This window comes from Muntiacus reevesi, chromosome 2 (genome assembly GCF_963930625.1).
Source record: "Muntiacus reevesi chromosome 2, mMunRee1.1, whole genome shotgun sequence".
NCBI lineage: Eukaryota > Metazoa > Chordata > Mammalia > Artiodactyla > Cervidae > Muntiacus > Muntiacus reevesi.
This window is the reverse complement of record NC_089250.1, coordinates 157,253,142-157,273,511: the sequence shown is the minus strand read 5'-3', so window position 1 is coordinate 157,273,511 and position 20,370 is coordinate 157,253,142. Positions and strand designations below refer to the sequence as shown.

The following is a 20,370-nucleotide window of genomic DNA, read 5'->3' as shown; positions in this document are numbered from 1 at the left end:
CTGGCTCTATGTCTATTAGAAGTAAGACTTGATTTCTCTGGGGCTCAATTCTCTCAACAATAAACGGGGGCTAACAGCACTTCTACAGTGTCCTTATGAGGACAGGATGACATTTAAACTGTCTGGCACAGTGCTGAGAATCAAGTGGATATTTAATAAACATGAACTTTCTGTCTCCCGCAGGATAGCTAATAGAAACACTTGCTAATGAAAACTCACTGGTTCCACCTTCATGGTCATACTAAATCCCATCCTGCTAATTATCTAACAAAAGTTTCCTTTAGTATCAAAGAAATGGTTGGTAAGAGCGTTAATGAATCACTGTTAATTAACAGAAAGTCATCACAACTACTAGAAACACAAATAAAAAGGCACACATCTAAATGATAGCCAGCAAATGTAGACAAAGATAGAGGAATGAAAACAGTTATATCTAAATTGCTAAAAATAAATGTATGAACCTAGGATCTTATCTGTTGCAAAAAAATATATCTTACAGTGTAATTATTCACATAGCTCTGCTCCATTTTCTATCCACTGCTCTTAGATTAAGGGTTACTCAAGAATACCCTTTAAATAACTTTCAAGCAACTCAAAAATTAACTTCTAAAAGTGTCTTGAGCAATAGCAATGTCATGGAGTAAGTGTCTAAGGACCGAGTCACTTTAAAACAGTCATTCCAAAATACAATTTCTTATTTGTTTGTTCAAAAAAAATAATAATTTGCATTCCTGTTAAAACAGAATAACCACAACATAAATAGTAAAAAGAAAAGTAAACTAAAAAGTTAAAGGGAACAGTAAGTTTTTACCCATATTTAAATTTGTAACAATGACAGAACATATAAGAGACACCAGGGAGGGCATCCCTAGCAGCTCAGTGGTAAAGAATCTGCCTGCCCATGCAGGAGACTTGGGTCCGATGCCCTCAGGGAAGATCCCACATGCCCTGGGGCAACTAAGCTCATGCACCACAACTACTGGGTTTGTGCTTGGGAGCCAGGAGCCCAGGTACTGAGCTCATGAGCCACCGCTACTGAAGGCTGTGCACCCTAGAGCCCCTGCTCTGCAGCATGAGACGCCACAATGAGAAGCCCATGCACACAGCTGGAGAGCAGCTTCTACAGCAATGAAGACCCAGCACAGACAAAAGAATAAACACATAAACTGATTTTTTAAAAGAAGAGACACTGCGTAAACAACAGAAGTAAGGAACAGCGTAATGAATAACTCAACAATCATGCTAGTTAAATTGTACACAAAGCCTATCCTGTATGCTCAAAATTCTTTCTAATATATTTTCTTCTGTTCATAAAACATTTCATAATAATGTACATACACGTTAAACATAAAAAAGATTTTTAAATTGATGCTGAAAATGCTGTGATTTTAAAATTTTTAAATTAAGTCTGACTATCTAACAATAATATATTTTGAAGCAACCAAAATTTCCAAACTATGAGAACTAATATAAACACCTTTATTAAATCACTACATAAAATATAACTTAATCTTTTTTTACAGAATTTAAAATTTATAATTTCTCTAAAATAAAAAACAACTATAAAATATATGTCTAAAAAAATAAAATAAAATATATGTCTATTCCCAGAGAAGGAAATGGCAACTCACTCCAGCATTCTTGCCTGGAAAATTCCATGGACAGAGGAGCCTGGCAGGCTATGGTCCATGGAGTCACAAAAAGATAAGACGGAGCGACTGAGCACACACACAATATAAATGTGTGTTCATATATATATATAATCATGTTATAAAATTTAAACTAATACAATATGTCAATTATATCTCAATAAAGCCAGAAAAAATAAATTTTCATTTTCTTAAAAAAAAACACATCTATTAATTTCTTTGTCAGTTAGAACTCACGTTAATCTATCCATATAGGCAGTTTTGAAAACATATACAATTCATTTTAAAAATATGAACTATGTATAGCAAGAATAAAAGATATTTATAAATAAATCTATATTTCTGAGACAGTACTTATTTATCTTTGTTATATCAATGTTTACATTATTATACATACACCTAAGTTGACATAGTATCAACAGTCTTGTACCAGCTTTGAAATTTAGCCACCAATATCTATGCTAAATTTATTTTTGAAGTACAGATGAGTATATATTTAAAATTAATAAACTACACAGTTACTTTTCTACAACTGACTATAAGTTCACCAATTAAAACTACTCACCTAAGTACAGCTATTAAAGGTGCATATATTGAATCTCCATCATAAACATACATATGATCCCAACTACATTCTGTAGCAAAATGATTGAATCTTAATCTTAACACTGCATTTGGACTGAAAAAAATCAAAATATTTTAAAATTAATATGTAATAGTAAAGCATGATCTGAAGAAATCTTACAATATTTTGTTAAAAATCTATTTACATAAATTTAGCTATAAATCCCTAAGTCATCAGTATAAAAGATTGATAAGCAGTCATATACAATTTGTAAAAAAGACATACAACTTCAAAATCTATTAATCAGCCATAGGCATGCATCATCCTTTTCTAAAAATTTAATCAACAAGAAATGTACTATGTCTTAATTAAGGTAAAGATACATAAACTGTAAACTTCATTGAAACTTTATTGACCTGTACACTTAATACGGATGTATTTCATTATATGCAAATTGTACTTAAATAAAGTTGATTTTTAAATTCAGCACTCAAGACTTCTTATTTCTATCAACCTTTAACTACAGGTACTAATAAGGTCTTCAAATTTAATCAAAACATCTCAGTATGATACACTGCTATTTGCTAACAAATAAAGGAGACCATAGGTACAAAGGTAATTAATAACTCTAAAGTTTTAAAAAAATTTTTAAAGTAACAACAACAACAAAAAAATACCCAGTTTTCCAGACTCTTTAAAAATCATAAAACAGTTCAAAAACAACTAGTATCAATTCATCTATGATTCATTCATGTGTTTAAATAGATAAATTCAGTCACAACCCTAATTACTGAAAAATGCCTCTAAAAGGACAATTAACTCTTTTAGAAAATGTTCTTTTTTTAACACCTTTAGAACTAAAATGATGAACACTATGAACAAATGGCATAATTCAGCATGGAATATTTTTATACTTTCTATGGAGTCTTCAAATTCTATAACAAGCTATTTAAAATAAGCCAAAAATGCATACTTTATTTAATGCCATAGTGACAGAACTTAAAAATAAAATATATGCAAAAATTAAACTACTGTCACAAGGGTATTGTAATTTATATTAAATATGATATCTAAAATTTATAAATCCCATTTTAAAATATAATGAATAATATTTTCCAACAATAAGCAACAGAATATGTAACTTTGAAGCTGTTATACCTTTATGTTTTATACTGGTAAGCATTTATCACTGCAGAATAAATCAATTTAACCCAAATTGTATACTTACTAGCCTTCAATTAGCCATGTACATTTAGTTTTATATTTATAGTTAATTGGACCATCTGTTAAATATCCAGAAGGTTCTGTTAACCTAGAAAACAAAATTACAAAAATGATTACCTATAATAGCATAAAACATTTAAAGACACTAATCCAAGCTTCCAAAAAGGAGAATTTGTTTACAACTTAAGAAAATTTTCAAATTGCCATTTATCTCTCTAAATCTCAAAAAAACTTGTTTTTTAATTTCTTTAAGTTTTTACATGATTGTTTCATTTTACAAACTGGAGAAACACATTGAAAGACTGAACATTATACAGATGGGTTCCATGCTGATGCAAAATGAATTCAGTAACACTTCCTCTGCACAAAAATTAGATGGAGGCAAAAAAAAGATCAAATGCACTTTGAAAGATGCAGATCTATGGAGCAGAGAAACAGTATATGTACCTAGTACTTTGGGGGGAGTTTACACTGTTAGCTCTATTTGTTTTTCATGCAGCAAGGTTGCAAAGTAGCTATCACCAGACTTTGCTGAATTCTGCTACCTGTTTTTATTATTTTCTTTTACCTATTTTATACCTAGTCCAAGAACTCAATTTTAAAAATAGGGTAAATCAAGGGTTTTTTTTTAAATTATCCTCTATTTTAAACACAAAAAAGAAAAAGATAATTAGAAAAGCTTCAGATTTTCAGACTTTTAAAATATTTAAAGAATAACCCAATTCTACTTCATGTTGTTCTCCTTAGCTCCAGCCCACTTATTTTATCAAGAAAAGACAATGTTTTAAATAAAGATATCTTTCCATTTAGCCTTTATATATTTATATAGGCATATAGACACACACGGGCTTCCCACGTGGCACTAGTCGTGAAGAGCCCGCCTGCCAGTGCACGAGACATAAGAGACGCAGGTTCGATTCCTGGGTCGGGAAGATCCCCTGGAGGAAGGCATGGCAACCCACTCTAGCATTCTAGCCTTGAGAATCCCATGGACAGAGGAACCTGGCGGGCTACAGTCCATGGGGTGGCAAAGAGTTGGACATGACTAAATCAAATTAGCTCACACACACACATACACAGAAACACACCCTGGGGCTCATCAGTCTTTATACATTCACATATAGATACACATACACAGACATATATATACATGTACACAAAGTTATCAGGGTCATTATCTAATTTAACACAATATTAAATTCTCCTTATAGCAGTGAGTATTAAAAACATTAGGGGGAAAAAAAGCTTAATCTACCTAAACCAGCACTGACATAAAGGTCAATAAATATAAATATTACTTCTAAATCTTTCATAATCCCTGCAAATTACTTTGGGCAAAAAAAAGGGCTAATTCATGCTTGGAAAACTTCAGTGTTCTCAAATTAATCTAACACTAAAGTTCCTATGTATCAGGTGTTACTGTAAGCTCACAATGCTACCTCACTTAAAAATCTCAAAAACACCAAGAAATAGTAAACATTATTAATCCCATACTACAGATAAGAAAACTGAAGTACATTTTTAACAGGTTAAATAACTTGTCCTGATTTGTCACTTCCAATGATAGCTCCAAATGAAGTAATTCAAACTTCCACTGAAGATAACTTAAAAAGATAAAAGAACAATTGTTAAATCTTATAAGTAACAGAATGGTAAGATCTACTAAGCCAAGGTCCAGAAGTTGCAAATTATTTAAGAACTGGGCATGCAGAGTGACTTTTGTTATGGAGAATTTCATCTATTTATTAGAGACTGCCAAAAGGCAGAGAGTGCTTTTAGTAGCCTCAAGGAGAGAGGGGGACAAACGTCGGAGGCAATAACCTACAAAAGTAGGGGCTCAAATAAACAACATGGCACGCTGATCTAGGACATGATGATTTGCTAGTAGGGTGAAGATGTACCAGAAACGAAATCTGCATGGACTGTAACCCAACTACAAGTCATCAGGATGGCAGAAAACTCCAAGACCTACCACTGGCTTAAAGTGAGACTAAAACTACTATTTGGAGAAGGAAATAGCAACCCATTCCAGTCTTCTTACCTGGAAAACCCTGTGGACAGAGGAGCCTGGTGGGCTATAGGCCATCGAGTATCAGGCCAAGTCTTCTAACAGAAGATACAAAAACGTTCTCTATAAAAAGATAACATGATCCCAGCCCTCAACTTATTTCTAGTAGTAATTTTTCAAATAAGATGTCTACTATAATCAAAGATAATCAGGTATAAGAAGATAGAAGACAACAAAATAACAACCAACAGAACAGCTTCAGAAAGAGATCTGAAGAATTCCTAATATGTGGAGAACATCAGATGTGCCCTACATAATAAACATGATTTACTAACTTCAAAAAGACAACAGACAAGAGTCAAAATTTTGGCAGTTAATTGAAGCCATAAAAAGTAACAGTATGTTTGAAAAATAATGGAAATGCTAATTATCAAAACTATATTAATCAAAATTAAAGATTTGATGGACAGTTTTAACAACACATTGTTGTTGTTGTTGTGTTATTGTTGTTCAGTCGTCCAGTCGTGCCTGACTCTTCGTGACCCCATGGACTGCAGCACGCCAGGCCTTCCTGTCCCTCACTATCTCCCGGAGTTTGCCCAAGTTCTTGTTCATTGCATTAAACATATTAAACATAGCTAAAACAGGATGAACAATCAAGAAGACAGGTCCATAAGAAAATATCCAGACTACAGCAAGATGATTGAGGGTTCAACCCATTAAGTGTGGATCACTCCACCAAGTAAAATGAGGAGATAAGATCCTAGCTAAGGGCAGAAGAAATATGGAATGGGGACAGGAAGAACAAAAATCACAGACATCAATTATGGTCTTTTAACACATTAAAAAACACATTAAATAACACATTAAACCCAGATAACCATGAGGGTGGGATCACTCACCTAAAGCCAGACATCCTGCAATGCAAAGTCAAGTGGGTCTTAGGAAGCATCACTACGAACAAAGCTAGTGGAGGTGATAGAATTCCAGTTGAGCTATTTCAAATCCTGAAAGATGATGCTGTGAAAGTGCTGCACTCATATTCCAGCAAATTTGGAAAACTCAGCAGTGGCCACGGGACTAGAAAAGGTCAATTTTCATTCCAACTCCAAAGAAATACAATGCCAAAGAATGCTCAAACTACTGCACAATGGCACTCATCTCACACACTAGCGAAGTAATGCTCAAAATTCTCCAAGCCAGGCTTCAACAATACATGAATCGTGAATTTCCAGATGTTCAAGCTGGATTTAAAAAAGGCAAAGGAACCAGAAATCAAATTGCAAACATCTGTTGGATCACATAAAAAGCAAGAGAGTTCCAGAAAAACATCTACTTCTGCTTTATTGACTATGCCAAAGTCTTTGACTATGTGGCTCACAACAAACTGTGGAAAATTCTTGAAGAGATGGGAATATCAGACCACCTGACCTGCGTCTTGAGAAATCTCTATGCAGGTAAAGAAGCAACAGTTAGAACTGGACATGGAACAACAGACTGGTTCCAAATTCGGAAAGGAGTACATTAAGGTTGTACATTGTCACCCTGCTTATTTAACTTATATGCAGAGTACATCATGAAAAATGCTGGACTGAATGAAGCACAAGCTGGAATCAAGATTGCTGGGAGAAATATTAATAACCTCAGATATGCAGATGACACCACCCTTATGGCAGAAAGTGAAGAAGAACTAAACAGCTTCTCGATGAAAGTAAAAGAGGAGAATGAAAAAGTTGGCTTAAAACTCAACATTTGGAAAACTAAGATCATGGCATCTGGTCCCATTACCTCATGGCAAATAGATGGGGAAATAATGGAAACACTGACAGACTTTATTTTGGGGGGCTCCAAAATCACTGCACATGGTGAAAGCAGCCATGAAATTAAAAGGTGCTTGCTTCTTGGAAGAAAAGCTACGACCAACCTAGACAGCACATTAAAAAGCAGAGACATTACTTTGCCAACAAAGGTCCGTCTAGTCAAAGTTATGGTTTTTCCAGTAGTCATGTATGGATGTGAGAGTTGGACCATAAAGAAAGCTGAGTACTGAAGAACTGATGCTTTTGAACTGTGGTGTTGGAGAAGACTCTTGAGAGTCCCTTGGGCTGCAAAGAGATGGAACCATCCTAAAGGTTTGATCCTAAAGGTTTCCATCCTAAAGGAAATTAGTCCTGAATATTCATTGGAAGGACTGATGCTGAAGCTGAAACTCCAATACTTTGGCCACCTGATGAGAAGAACTGACTAAATGAAACAGACCCTGATGCTGGGAAAGACTGAAGGCAGGAGGAGAAAGGGATGACAGATGAAGAGATGGTTGGATGGTATCACTGACTCCATGGACATAAGTTTGAGCAATCTCCAAGAGTTGATGATGAACAGGGAAGCCTGGCGTGCTGCAGTTCATGGGGTCACAAAGAGTCAGACATGACTAAGTGACTAAACTGAACTGAACACATTAAATAAGTATCCTAACAGCTTTGAATACTGTCTATTTGATACACACACACCCACATCTTCTCTCTTCTCCACATTTTTATTTATAAGTTGCTGTAAGTTAACTTTACAATTTAGACTTTAGTTAATGTATGCCTATGTCTGAATATGAAGAGCAAGTAATACAACCAGTGATGTATACAATGACTCTGGAAACTGTTTCCTTGTTTTGGACAAAAGATGAGAACTTCTTCACTTAGAAAAAGTATATATTCTTAGGTAGAAACACAGCTTTGTTGGTTGTTGGGGAGTTCATATGTGTTTAGAAGGAATGCATACAGAAGCTGATTAAGGCAGATTGTATCAGTTATCCATTGACTCCTACTTCAAAATTTTGCCTACTTTGTGAAAATGGATCTAGGCCCTTTGAACAATTTTTTTTTTTCCAGATGGCAGGATACTAAGCCTGCAGGCTTTCTCAACAAGCACACTGGAGACTGCAGAAGGAAAGAGATCTGCCTCCTTGGTTCCAATGTACTCACTCAACAAGCTTCTGCACCTTGCTGGCTTCTGCAGCACTAGACTCCTACAGTGCCTGACGGCCGCCAGCACCCAGCCACCAACAGGCGCCCCCAGCACTTCCCCTCAGCTAGTTCTGCAGAGGAGTAGCTCCAAGGAGACACCCCTCCGTGAACAGCTTTCCCTGGAATCCTGTAAGTAACCACAGTAAATTTCACAGGTAGAGCTTTCCAGTGACTCTTCTGCCAAACAAGCCAAGTTCGCTCTCCAAACAAGGTCTGGATCTCAGGCCAGGTTCCAGGGACTCCCACTTATGTGCTCCATCTCAGACATAACGTGGTAGGCACTGATCCTTGTATCTACAAATTCCATATCCTGCAGAGTTCTCTTTATTTTTTGGAAAAGACCTTGTTACTGGGAAAGATTGAGGGCAAGAGGAGAAGGGGATGACAGAGGATGAGATGGGTGGATGACATCATCGACTCAATGGACATGAGTTTGAGCAAACTCCAAGAGATAGTGAAGGACAGAGAACCCTGGTGTGCTGCAGCCCATGGGATCACAAAGAGTCAGACACGACTGAGTCACTGAACAGCAACAGCCGATTTCTCATTGCTCCAATCTGCGTCACAGTCTCTAATCCTTTACATTAAGCTTTTCCTACGGAAATTCCTCTGTGATTCTCTTTCCTGACTAGACCCAAGTTAGTTAGTATGAGTCGCTCAGTCATGTCTGACTCTTTGCAACCCATGGACTGAAGCCCTCCAGGCTCCTCTGTCCATGGAATTTTTCAGGCAAGAATACTGGAATGGGTTGCCATTTCCTCCTCCAGGGGATCTTCCCGACCCACGGGAGGAACCCACGTTTCCTGTGTCTCCTGCACTGCAGGCGGATTCTCTACCCACTGAGCCATGGGGACCCAAACCAACCAATAATAATAAAGGGTATGCAAATTTAAATCACAATAGCATACCATATGAAGCCAACAGGATGGCTAAAATTAGAAAGATTAATAATACCAAATACTGGCAAGGATGTGGCTATAAAGAATTCTCACAGGATAAATCAGTACAATAACTTTACAAAGTGATCTGAAATTATCTTGCATAGCTGAAAATGGACATATCTTACATAGTGACCAATAGGGTCAGCATATTCTCTTATTATTTCCATACACTCCAGTCTGGCCTTTCCAGGCCCACACCTGCATCTATGTTGAAGGGCTCCCTCTATCTACTAGAATCCACTCTTCCTGTGTCTGTGGTGGACTGAAAGTTCCTGTGAATCAACACCCTCCCAGAGTGGGCCTTGGCCAATGAACGACCTGGAAAAACTCCAAGCTTCCTTACCTCTTTGCGAGGGTAATAATGAAGAGCACTTCCTTGTGGGATTTAGCTCCAGTCACCCAATGTGGCACCTGATTTGCTAACATACCTTTTTTTAATAGCTTCTTCTCTTGTCTTGTATCACTTTTGTCAGTGTCCCTGAATCTCCCAAATATACCACACGTGCTCAATTTTGGTTTTGGAAACCAAAAAATTCATGTGACTTGCTTTACTGCAATATTGGCTTTATTGCGGTGGTCTGGAACAGAACCCACAATATCTCTGAGGTATGCTTGTACTTGTTCTTAAGTCACGACAGGTAATAGCAGAAATGATTAAATCAATGACAGCTGGCTACAGGAACCATGCATTCAAAAGCCATGTAATTACTGGCAGCCCTATATATATAATGACTAAAAATAAATAAATTTAAAATCCCCAAATGTTTGGCAGTTAAACAGACTAGTAAGTCTCAAGGACAATTACAAAAAAACATTTAATTGTTAATACTAAAACCACATCATATCAAAATTTATAAGATGAAGCTCAATGACCATTCAGAAAGAAATTTATAGCTCTAAACATATATATTAAAAATTTCAAAATCAATTATTTTGACTTAGGAAAGTGGGAAGCCACATGCATGCTCAGGGAGACTTTTTTTACACTGCAAGCTCAGAAAAGACCTGAAAAGACTCTACACTTCCACTTCTGGGAGAGTTTTAGACGCAGAGCAAGAAGGAAGTGAAGGCTAAGGCAGAGTCATAAACCACCTGGCCAAGCACTGCAGGAGTGTCCCCACAGAGTTCATCTGCACACACTGAGAGAGTTCTTTATTTTTTCTTGATGCCACACACTTGAGGAAATCTATGTCAAAACACTAGCTTACCATAAACTAAGGAACAGAGACTTTAGAAACCACACACAATGAAGAATACAGTCATTAGAAAAAATAGTTTAGAAAAGTCATTGAACAAATACACATCTACAACCACATAAAACGAACCCTGAAAGGGGGGAAGAACTCAATTTCTAGAGTTATCACGTTAAAATAATCAAATGCCCAATCTCAACATAAATCATGAAGCATATAAAGAAATACCAAAGTACAGCCATTCACAGGAGAAATTAACAGATACTGTCCTTGAGCAAACACAGATATTGTATTTGTTAGACAAATACTTTAAATCAAGTATTCTAAATATACTCAAAAATGCTAAAGGAAATCAAGACATACAACTGATGAAAGATGGAAACAGGAAAATGGTGTCTTGACAAATAGAGAATATAAATAAATATTTAGAAATTTTACTATCACAACTTCAAAGTCATATATTATTTCCATTCTCTCAAAAATCAAGGGAATAAAAGAGGAAATTTTTATAGAAAATTTCCTCTGGATTTAAACAAGGCTTAGATCCATCAGTGGGTTCCATTAAGAAATCCTTCTCCCTAGTTTCTGATAGTGTAACAAACCCTTAAAATCAAAATACTGCTACAATTTAAACTGCAAAAATCTCAAACTAAGGCTGAACCTAATGATACAAATTATCAGACATAAATTACGCCTATTTGATAACAGTTTAGAGCCTCAGAGAGTCAATTTTAAAGGAATCCTAATTTGTTCCATGACCCTACACAACCACTCTTTCCATTTTTTCTCTAATGGAAGAAGAGAAGTATAACATATTCAAAAAATACCTTAATAGTCAAGAAATGTGCAGTTCTTTTATTAATAGGAAGAAAATAAACCTGGAAATTTAAGAACAGGCAACCTTGCAACTGCTGTTGTTGTTGTTGTTATTCAGTCGTTAAGCCATGTCCGACTCTTTGCAACTCCATGGACTATAGTATCCCATGCTCCTCGGTCCTCCACTATCTCCCAGAGTTGGCTCAAATTCATGTCCATTGAGTCAGTGATGCTATCTAACCATCTCATTCCTCTGCTGCCCTCTTCTCCTTTCACCTTCAATCCTTCCCAGCATCAGGGTCTTTTCCAATGAGTCAGCTCTTCAAGTCAGGTGGCCAAGGTATTGGAGCTTCAGCTCCAGCAACAGTCCTTTGCAACTATTATCTACAGTATAATCTATCTTCTGCAAAGAGTTGGACACAATTTAGCAACTAAGCATGCACACAATCTATCTTCCTAGTTAGGAATACCCCTCCCAAACTGAGGAAATCTACTGCTACTGGGGACTTCTTTCCCCAAAACCTCTCTATTTCTCTATCACCCACCCACTCAAACTAACCCAGTCCTGTGCTATGTTTGAAAACTTCTTACCCTTAGTTTAAAATATATTTTCCCTCCTCTAAAGAAACATATACTGTAGGAGTTACCACTATGACCCTTATCTACCACCCGTAAAAGGTCATGCAAAAGAACGGTTATGTTCCCCCATCCCAGCTGCACAACAAAAGCACATGAAACCTACCCACTCTGTCCCACCCTCTTCATCTTCAGAGACACAATTACAGACTTAACAGAAAAGTCTACTCACCATGGCACCTGAAATTCCTCTCTACCTTCATCCCCATCCCTAACAAAAGTACCTACCAAGAGCTTATCTTTGCCTCTACTTAACTGCAAAGAGGTTTCCATTTTTGCCATTTTCACTCTGTTAGAAATAAGCGGGGTGCTGACACAAACCAAGACAAAAGGGATGGAAAATCCTTTCTCGCCATCAAGAGTGAGGAGTAAAAGGGGGAGAACTACTACCACTTCCACAATAATGAAGGAGCTCCTGACCTCTTCTCCAGATGAAAGAATCTTCATCTTTATGCCACCTGAACAAAGCATTCCCATTACACACTTTGGACATCTTCACAACCTAGAACTGTTCTAAAATTCATAAGTCTTGCGCTCCAAGATCACGCTCTGACCACAAACACCTAGTTTCCAATCTATCTCTTCACCTCTTACTCTTAACATCTATACATTCCAGATGGGTAGAGATTTTTAAAAATTAGGTAACATACAGTACAGGACCAAAGGTCCATAGCACAAACATTACTTTGCCAACAATGGTCTGCATAGTCAAAGCTATAGTTTCTCCAGTAGTCATTTAGGGATGTGAGAGTTGGACTATAAAGAAAGCTGAATGCCAAAGAATTGATGCTTTTGTAACTGTGGTGTTGGAGAAGACTCTTTTGAGAGTCCCTTGAACTGAAAGATCAAACCAGTCAATCCTGAAGGAAATCAATCCTGAATATTCACTGGAAGTACTGATGCTAAAGCAGAAGCTCCAATACTCTGGCCACCTGATGTGAAGAGCTGACTCATTAAAAAAGACCTTGATGCTAGGCAAGACTGAAGGCAGGAGGAGAAGGGGATGACACAGAACAAAATGTTTGGATGGCATCACAATGGACATGAGTTTGAGCGAGTTCCAGGAGATGGTGAAGGACAGGGAAGCCTGGTGTACTGCAGTCCATAGTGTCGCAGAGTAGGACACGACAGAGCAACTGAACAGCAACAGTTCAGCTACATCAAAGGTAAAACAGGCTGCTGCTGTTTCTCATGTTGTCTCTACAATGCATTCTGAGTTTCAAGCAGTTAACTTCTCTCTTAATTTGTAGCAACTGTGTTCTTGAATTGAGAACCATACTGGCATGGTTAATCTAGATCAGGGCTCCATAAACCTATAGCCTATTGTGTGTTTGTGTAAATGAAGTTTTATTGGAACACAGCTACACCCATTTGTTTACATATATCTAAGACTGCTTCCATGCTACGAGAACAGAGTTGAGTAGTGGCAACCATATGGCCTACAAACCCTAAAATATCTACTATCTGGCCCTTCACTGAAAAAGTTTGCCAATCTCTGTCTAGATGCCTGCACATGCCCATATGCCGTGCCAATGTCTCACCAGCTGAAATGCTTTAATCCAGAGTCCTTAATCAAATAAGCATGCTAAGATGTTTATAACACAGGAATGGCCACTATGAAATGCAGGAAAACCAGCAGAAACATTAAACAGAACTAACATTAAATCAATTAAAGTGTTATTCTCTACCCTGGACATGAATACAAAATCTGATTAAGACATTTTAAAAATAAGAAAAATGCAATCATTTTAATATCATAAAGTATTATAGGAAACAGTAAGTTCTGCTTATCAAAGTATATGGGTTTAGTGCTAGCATAACCACTCTAGAGAGAAAAAAATCAGATCCACCCAGGGATAGTCTTTACCCAGAGTTGCCTTTGGAAGTCAACTTTACAAGCAAGTCTTTTATTAAATAGTGCTTTTAATTAAAATATTACTAATATTTATTGACCTATTTTTAAATAAAATGAAGAGAACCTCTAGACTATATTCATTGGTGTTTTTTTCCCCTCTGCACTCTGATACCTTATTGTATTACACCGTGCTGAGCCAGCACTTCTTGCTTTCTGTACAGTGCGTTGTGCATCCTCACTCCCAAGTCTGTACTCTCTGTCCACATGATCCCTAATAAAAGTTGAGGTGAGGGGACTTTCTCCCCTACAGTAGAAGTCTCCAAACTTTAATTATCATGTTCTCTCATCAGGAATATTATTTACTACATAAATCTAATATATGTACGTGTGTGCTTATCGTGTCCGACTCTGTGTGACCCCATGAACAGTAGCCCACCAGGCTCCTCTGTCCATGGGACTCTCCAGGCAAGAATACTGGAGTGGGTTGCCTTTCTTTCTCTTATATGTATATTTACATGTTAATAAACATAGACCTGGAGAAGGCAATGGCATCCCACTCCAGTATTCTTGCCTGGAAAATCCCATGGATGGAGGAGCCTGGTGGGCTGCAGTCCATGGGGTCGCTACGAGTTGGACATGACTGAGCAACTTCACTTTCACTTTTCACTTTCATGCATTGGAGAAGGAAATGGTAACCCACTCCAGTGTTCTTGCCTGGAGAATCCCAGGGACAGGGGAGCCCTGTGGGCTGCATCTATGGGGTTGCACAGAGTCAGACACAACTGAAGTGACTTAGCAGCAGCAGCAAACATAGACCATTTAAATATTATGTACTATGAAGCATAAATTTAAGAGATCAAAATTAAAAATAATAGTAACAGAAGTCCTAATATTTTCTTCCCACACTCCAGCAAGTCACCATGGGTATCAGCCCACTTCGGAGATCACTGATTTGTATAAATCATATCCTGGCCACAGCAGTACCGACTTATTTAGCTAATATTTTCCCCCATATAAGTACACTAACCAAGCTGCAGATACGAACTGGACTGGCCACCAGCACACACCAACTAAAATGTATACACACTGACCTCAGTGATAGCGAACAGTATGTGCTTGGTTAGCTATCAAGCCTAGTATTGAAGAAAGGAGCTCTTTATTTCTCACTTTCCCAGGATCTAGGGTGGAAAATCACTGACTTCTGGTTAAATGACACTGGAAGGACCATCACCATCTCCCTCCAGCAAATAAAGAGAACTCTTTTCTATGATCCTTCAAAATACTGTACTCCCATTGTTGAGTGAGAGTCAGTCGCTCAGTTATGTCTGACTCTCTGCAGCCGTACGGACTATAGTCCACCAGGCCCCTCTGTCTAAGGGATTCTCCAGGCCAGAATACTGTGAGTGGGTAGCCATTCCATTCTCAAGGGAATCTCCTCAACCCAGGGACAGAACCCAGGTCTCCTGCATTGCAGGCAGATTCTTTACCACTGAGCCACCAGGGAAGCCCCATTCCCATTGCTAATCTTTCCCAATTTCATCTTCAACCAGACTTCAAATAGTTGCCAGGAAGAAACAGTGTCTTCAGGCAGAATGTTACTGAGACCAGTCTCAAAAAGATTTCATCATTTCAATCCGTCTGTTACTGTATATCAACACATATCAATGGATAAGTTAGACTGAACTTGACAACAGTTATTCTGGGTACTCAGAGGCCTTTTATTCAAGTATTTGAGCATCAGTGGGCCAAATATAATTAAGTATTTAATTTATTTTCAGGCTTCTGACCATGTTAAATATGGCTAATGTCAAGTTGAGTTCCACATCAAGCAAAGAAACTGCAAAGATAGGAAGAAAATTTTCAATATTGAAGAGGCTGTTTTCAGTCATCCTTTTTTTTTTTTTTTTTTTTTTTTAATGACGGTAAGAAAGCATATATTGTCCACTCTTCATGTTTCCATGTGGAAGGATTTTTATGAGACTGACACTCCTGGCCTCTCTTCCCACATCTCACTCCCTCCTTCTTCCCCAGTGGAGAAGGGGTGGCTTCTGATTGGTAAGTTAAGAAGAGAAACCTGGGCAAGTGACGCTCAGCCAACTCAGAGGTGTTGCATTCTGCCTACCTTCCTCTACACAGTAAGGGCTCTGCCTGGAACTATGGACCAGCAACTGGCTAGCGCTGCCTATGGATAAATTATATAATTCAAGTATTTTTTTAGTTACATAGTCCCTTCCACATGCTAATCATTCTTTTCAAACACATCTACTATCTAATAACACAGACAATCTCTTCCCCTTTGGCTAAACTGACATCACATCTACTAATCATTTCAGAACCTTTATGTGTCTATAACAAAATTTTCTGATTCATTTTTGGTAGCATATAGTTTAGGTACCTACAGGGTAAAACACGTATCTTTGGCTCAAGCAGTGTTTCAGAAAAACACTGAGGCCAGAGTGATGAGACCATCAAAATTCCACGGCTTCTTTCTTATCAGTTAGTAAACTTATACCAATCATTTAGAGTATGAATTCCTCTAAAATCATCCCTCTAAATCATTTAGTGTGTGAATAACCATTTAAATAATTCCTCTAAAATCATTTAGAGTGTGAATAATCATGGTAGATCAAAGAAAGTCAAGGAAGGTATACAAAGCATTGTAAGAAACTAAACCCACAAATTATCCTATATTATTGCTGTTAAAAATAACAAAACTCAATTGACCACCATGCTTAAAGAAATGACTTTATTTTCTGGTTAACTGAATAATATGATTAACTAACTCAACCAGAATACCTTCTTTCAATGATTTGCTGCTGTATGTACTCTTGAATTTGTTTTACTTTTATTGCTGTGTTAACAAACTACCATAAACTTAGAAATCCCAAACAGTATGCTTTCCAACATGATTTTCTCACAGTCCTATAGGTCGGAGTCCCTGTGGACTCAGATGAGAGTTAGCTGAGCTGAGCTCTTATCTGGAGGCTTCTGAAAAAAGTCCACTTGCAGACTCAATCAGTTTGTTGACAGAGTTCAATTCTTTGAGTCTGCAGGACTGAGATCCCTGTTTCCTTTTTTTTTTTCCTCCCCCCCTGTTTTCTTGATAGCTGCTGTCGAGGGGTTGCTCTCAGCTCCCAGAGGTCACTCTAGAGTCCTTTTCCACATGGCCCCTTCATCTTAAACCTTCCAGCAACAGTATGTTAAATCCTTCTTGCCCCTCCAAGCTTTGGCTTCCTCTCCATCCAGCAATCCTGAGCCGCTTTTAAATGGCCTATGTGACTACTGAGATAATCTCCCTTTGGCCATACAACATAAAATCATTAGAGTAACACCAGGGAGCAAAGGTCATGAGAGCCATCTTAAATGCCAAGCAATATTCTTGGCATGGGGGATAAGATTTTGAAATGACTTTAGAAAGTAGATTAGTATTCACCTGGAGAGTAGGGAAAGAAAGGAGAGTGAATGTTCTTGAATACAAGGTTGGCTTTATGGAATAATAAAATGTTCTAAAATTATAGTTACAAATGCACAACTCTCTAAGTATACCTTAAAAACCATTAAATTGTATTCTTTAAACTGGTGAGATTTATGTTATGTAAATTACATCTCAATAAAGCTGTTAAAATAGATAACAAAAAAAAACAAAGTAAAAAAAAGTTTTTGCGCTCTTGGACCTTACATTCTAGAACAATGCTGTCCAACAGAACTTCCTGAAATGATAGAAATGTTTTATATATGTGCAATATGGTAATCACTAGGCACATGTGCCTCCTGAGCACTTGAAATGTTGCCCGTGCAAAAAGTGAACTGAACCTCTAAACATTCATTTCAATTAACTTTAATAGCCACACGTGGATAGTGATTGCAACATCGGACAACTTAGGTCTAGAAAGAGGGGAGACAATATACAAATAGTAAATATATGTAGAACATATAAAGTAATGATATGTATCATATAGATGGAGTGATGGAACACTCCTCATCACAAAGATGGAGATCTATAGAAATATGTCAGGGATGTGTATCTATATATATACACATACAAACATACCTACACCACACACACACACATATAGAGAGAGAGAGATTCATTGTATCTATAAGTATCTACACATAATATAGATATTCAGGTAATACAAATATTGAACACTGTAATTCAATCAATAATAGGAAAATTTTTTATCCTCATTGTACAATCTTCCTAAACTTTTTTCAAAAATTAAATTTAAAAACTACTTTTGAAATCATTCCATCTGCCAAAACTATTTTTAATTGTACACAGTGACCATTACTATACTTCCTTTCCTACAATACAATGATTCTTACCATTTTGAGATCTGAAATCACTTTTGAGACTCTTGTAAAAGCTATTACCTCCTGCCTAGAAAAATTCATACAAATAATATTTTATATACAAATCTGAGGGCTTCTCTGGTAGCTCAGGTGGTAATGAATCCACCTGCAATGCAGGAGACCCAGGTTCAATTCCTGAGTCAGGAAGATCCCCTGGAGAAGGGATAGGCTACCCACTCCATTATACTTGGGCTTCCCTAGTGGCTCAGATGGTAAAGAATCAGTCTGCAACATGGGAGACCTGGGTTTGATCCCTGGGTTGGGAAGATCCCTGGGAGAAATATCAATAACCTCAGATACGCAGATGATACCACCCTTATTGCAGAAAGCGAAGATGAATTAAATAGCCTCTTGATGAAGGTGAAAGACGAGAGTGAAAACCCTGGCTTAAAACTCAACATTCAAAAACACTAAGATCATGGCATCCAGTCCCATCACTTCACGGCAAATAGATGGGGGAAACAATGGAAACAGTGACAGACTTTATTTTCTTGGAGCTCCAAAATCACTAAAGATGGTGACTATAGCCATGAAATTAAAAGACGCTTGCTCCTTGGAAGAAAAGCTATGACCAACCTAGACAGCATATTAAAAAGGAGAGACATTCTTTTGCTGACAAAGGTCCATCTAATCGAAGCTATGGTTTTTCCAGTAGCCATGTACGGATGTGAGAGTTGGACCATAAAGAAGGCCAAGTGTCACAGAACTGATGCTTTTGAACTGTGGTATTGGAGAAGACAAGATCTTGAAAATAACTTGGATTGCAAGGAAATCAAATCAGTCAATCCTAAAGGAAATCAATCCTGAATATTCATTGGAGGAATTGATACTGACAGTAAAGCGTCTGCCTACAATGCGGGAGACCCGGTTTCAATTCCTGGGTCAGGAAGATCCCCTGGAAAAGGAAATGGCAACCCACTCCAGCATTCTTGCCTGGAAAATCCCAGGGACAGAGAAGGCTTGTAGGCTCCAGTCCATGGGGTCGCAAAGAGTCGTACACGACTTGAGCGACTTCACTTTCACTTTCTGAAGTTCCAATACTTTGGCCACCTGATGTGAAGAGCCAACTTATTGTAAAAGACCCTGATATTGGGAAAGACTGAAGTCAGGAGGAGAAGGGGACGACAGAGGACAAGATGGTTGGATGGCATCACCGACTCGATGGACATGGCTTGAGCAAGCTCCAGGAGATGGTGAGGGACAGCGAAGCCTGGCGTGCTGCATTCCATGGGGTCACAAAGGATTGGACACAACTGAGCAACTGAACAACAACATACAAATCTGAGGATTCACGAACCACTTACAGCCCATCCAGGAACCTGATATTAAAAGTTCTGCTATAACATACATTCAAACAATCGCCAAGCTTGGAGACACGTAAAATACTGCTGTATCATGGAAAATTATTTAATGAGCTTAAACGTTTCTTTTGGTATCTGTGTGCTGTAAAATGCACTCATTCATGTTAACTTCATAAAGGACATGTAAGAACTCTGTAGAATATTCTCTTTTCACTCAAGAATAGACATGACTAAGAAGCTAGAAGAAACATGAAAAACTTCTGAAGAGCTACAGGGCTCTCAGCCTGGTCACCTGCTGGATATGTCACACAAACTCCCTAAGTCACGGTTTCATTGTGTGTAAAACAGTTATAATAATGACACTTATGTCACAAGATTGCTTTAAAACTATAATGACATAAAACTTAACAGTGTTCGGTAAAGCAACAAAGTAAATCCAAGCAACATTCACGGCACAACGGCAGAAACAGATCTTAAACCTGTGTCAGTTTGGTGCCCAAACTCATGATCCTAAGAACCCCTATGCTATCCAGAAATCCAGAAAATTAGAAATTTATACCTAAGGAGAAACTTCGTATTGAAGTTTCTTGCTTGCTATGGAAAAAGAGCCAAAAAGACCTGTTTGGCAACCCAGCTATCAATTTAGTAGCTATCAGACTTTGCAAAAATAACTGTTTCAGGTTCATTCTCTACTGCAATTGTAAAATGAGAATAACAACAGGATTTTTATCAGCAATGAAAACGGCAATGCAGGTAAAGGCTTTTCTCACCACATAATATCATTTCTCCTCTAAACTCATAATTTAACT

The 20,370-nt window shown here is 37.6% G+C and overlaps 1 protein-coding gene across 3 annotated transcripts in view; it reads right to left on the bottom strand.

Annotated features, from left to right (window-relative positions):
• ATRNL1 (attractin like 1) overlaps positions 1-20,370 on the bottom strand; it is a 746,492-nt gene that overhangs the window by 709,461 nt on the left and 16,661 nt on the right. For all 3 annotated transcript variants that reach the window (XM_065923396.1, XM_065923397.1, XM_065923398.1), the window contains exons 2-3: positions 3,443-3,526; positions 2,215-2,328 (exon numbers count right to left, since the gene is read on the bottom strand). In XM_065923396.1, the coding sequence (XP_065779468.1) occupies positions 2,215-2,328; positions 3,443-3,526 (198 nt within the window). The remainder of the gene's footprint in view (positions 1-2,214; positions 2,329-3,442; positions 3,527-20,370) is intronic.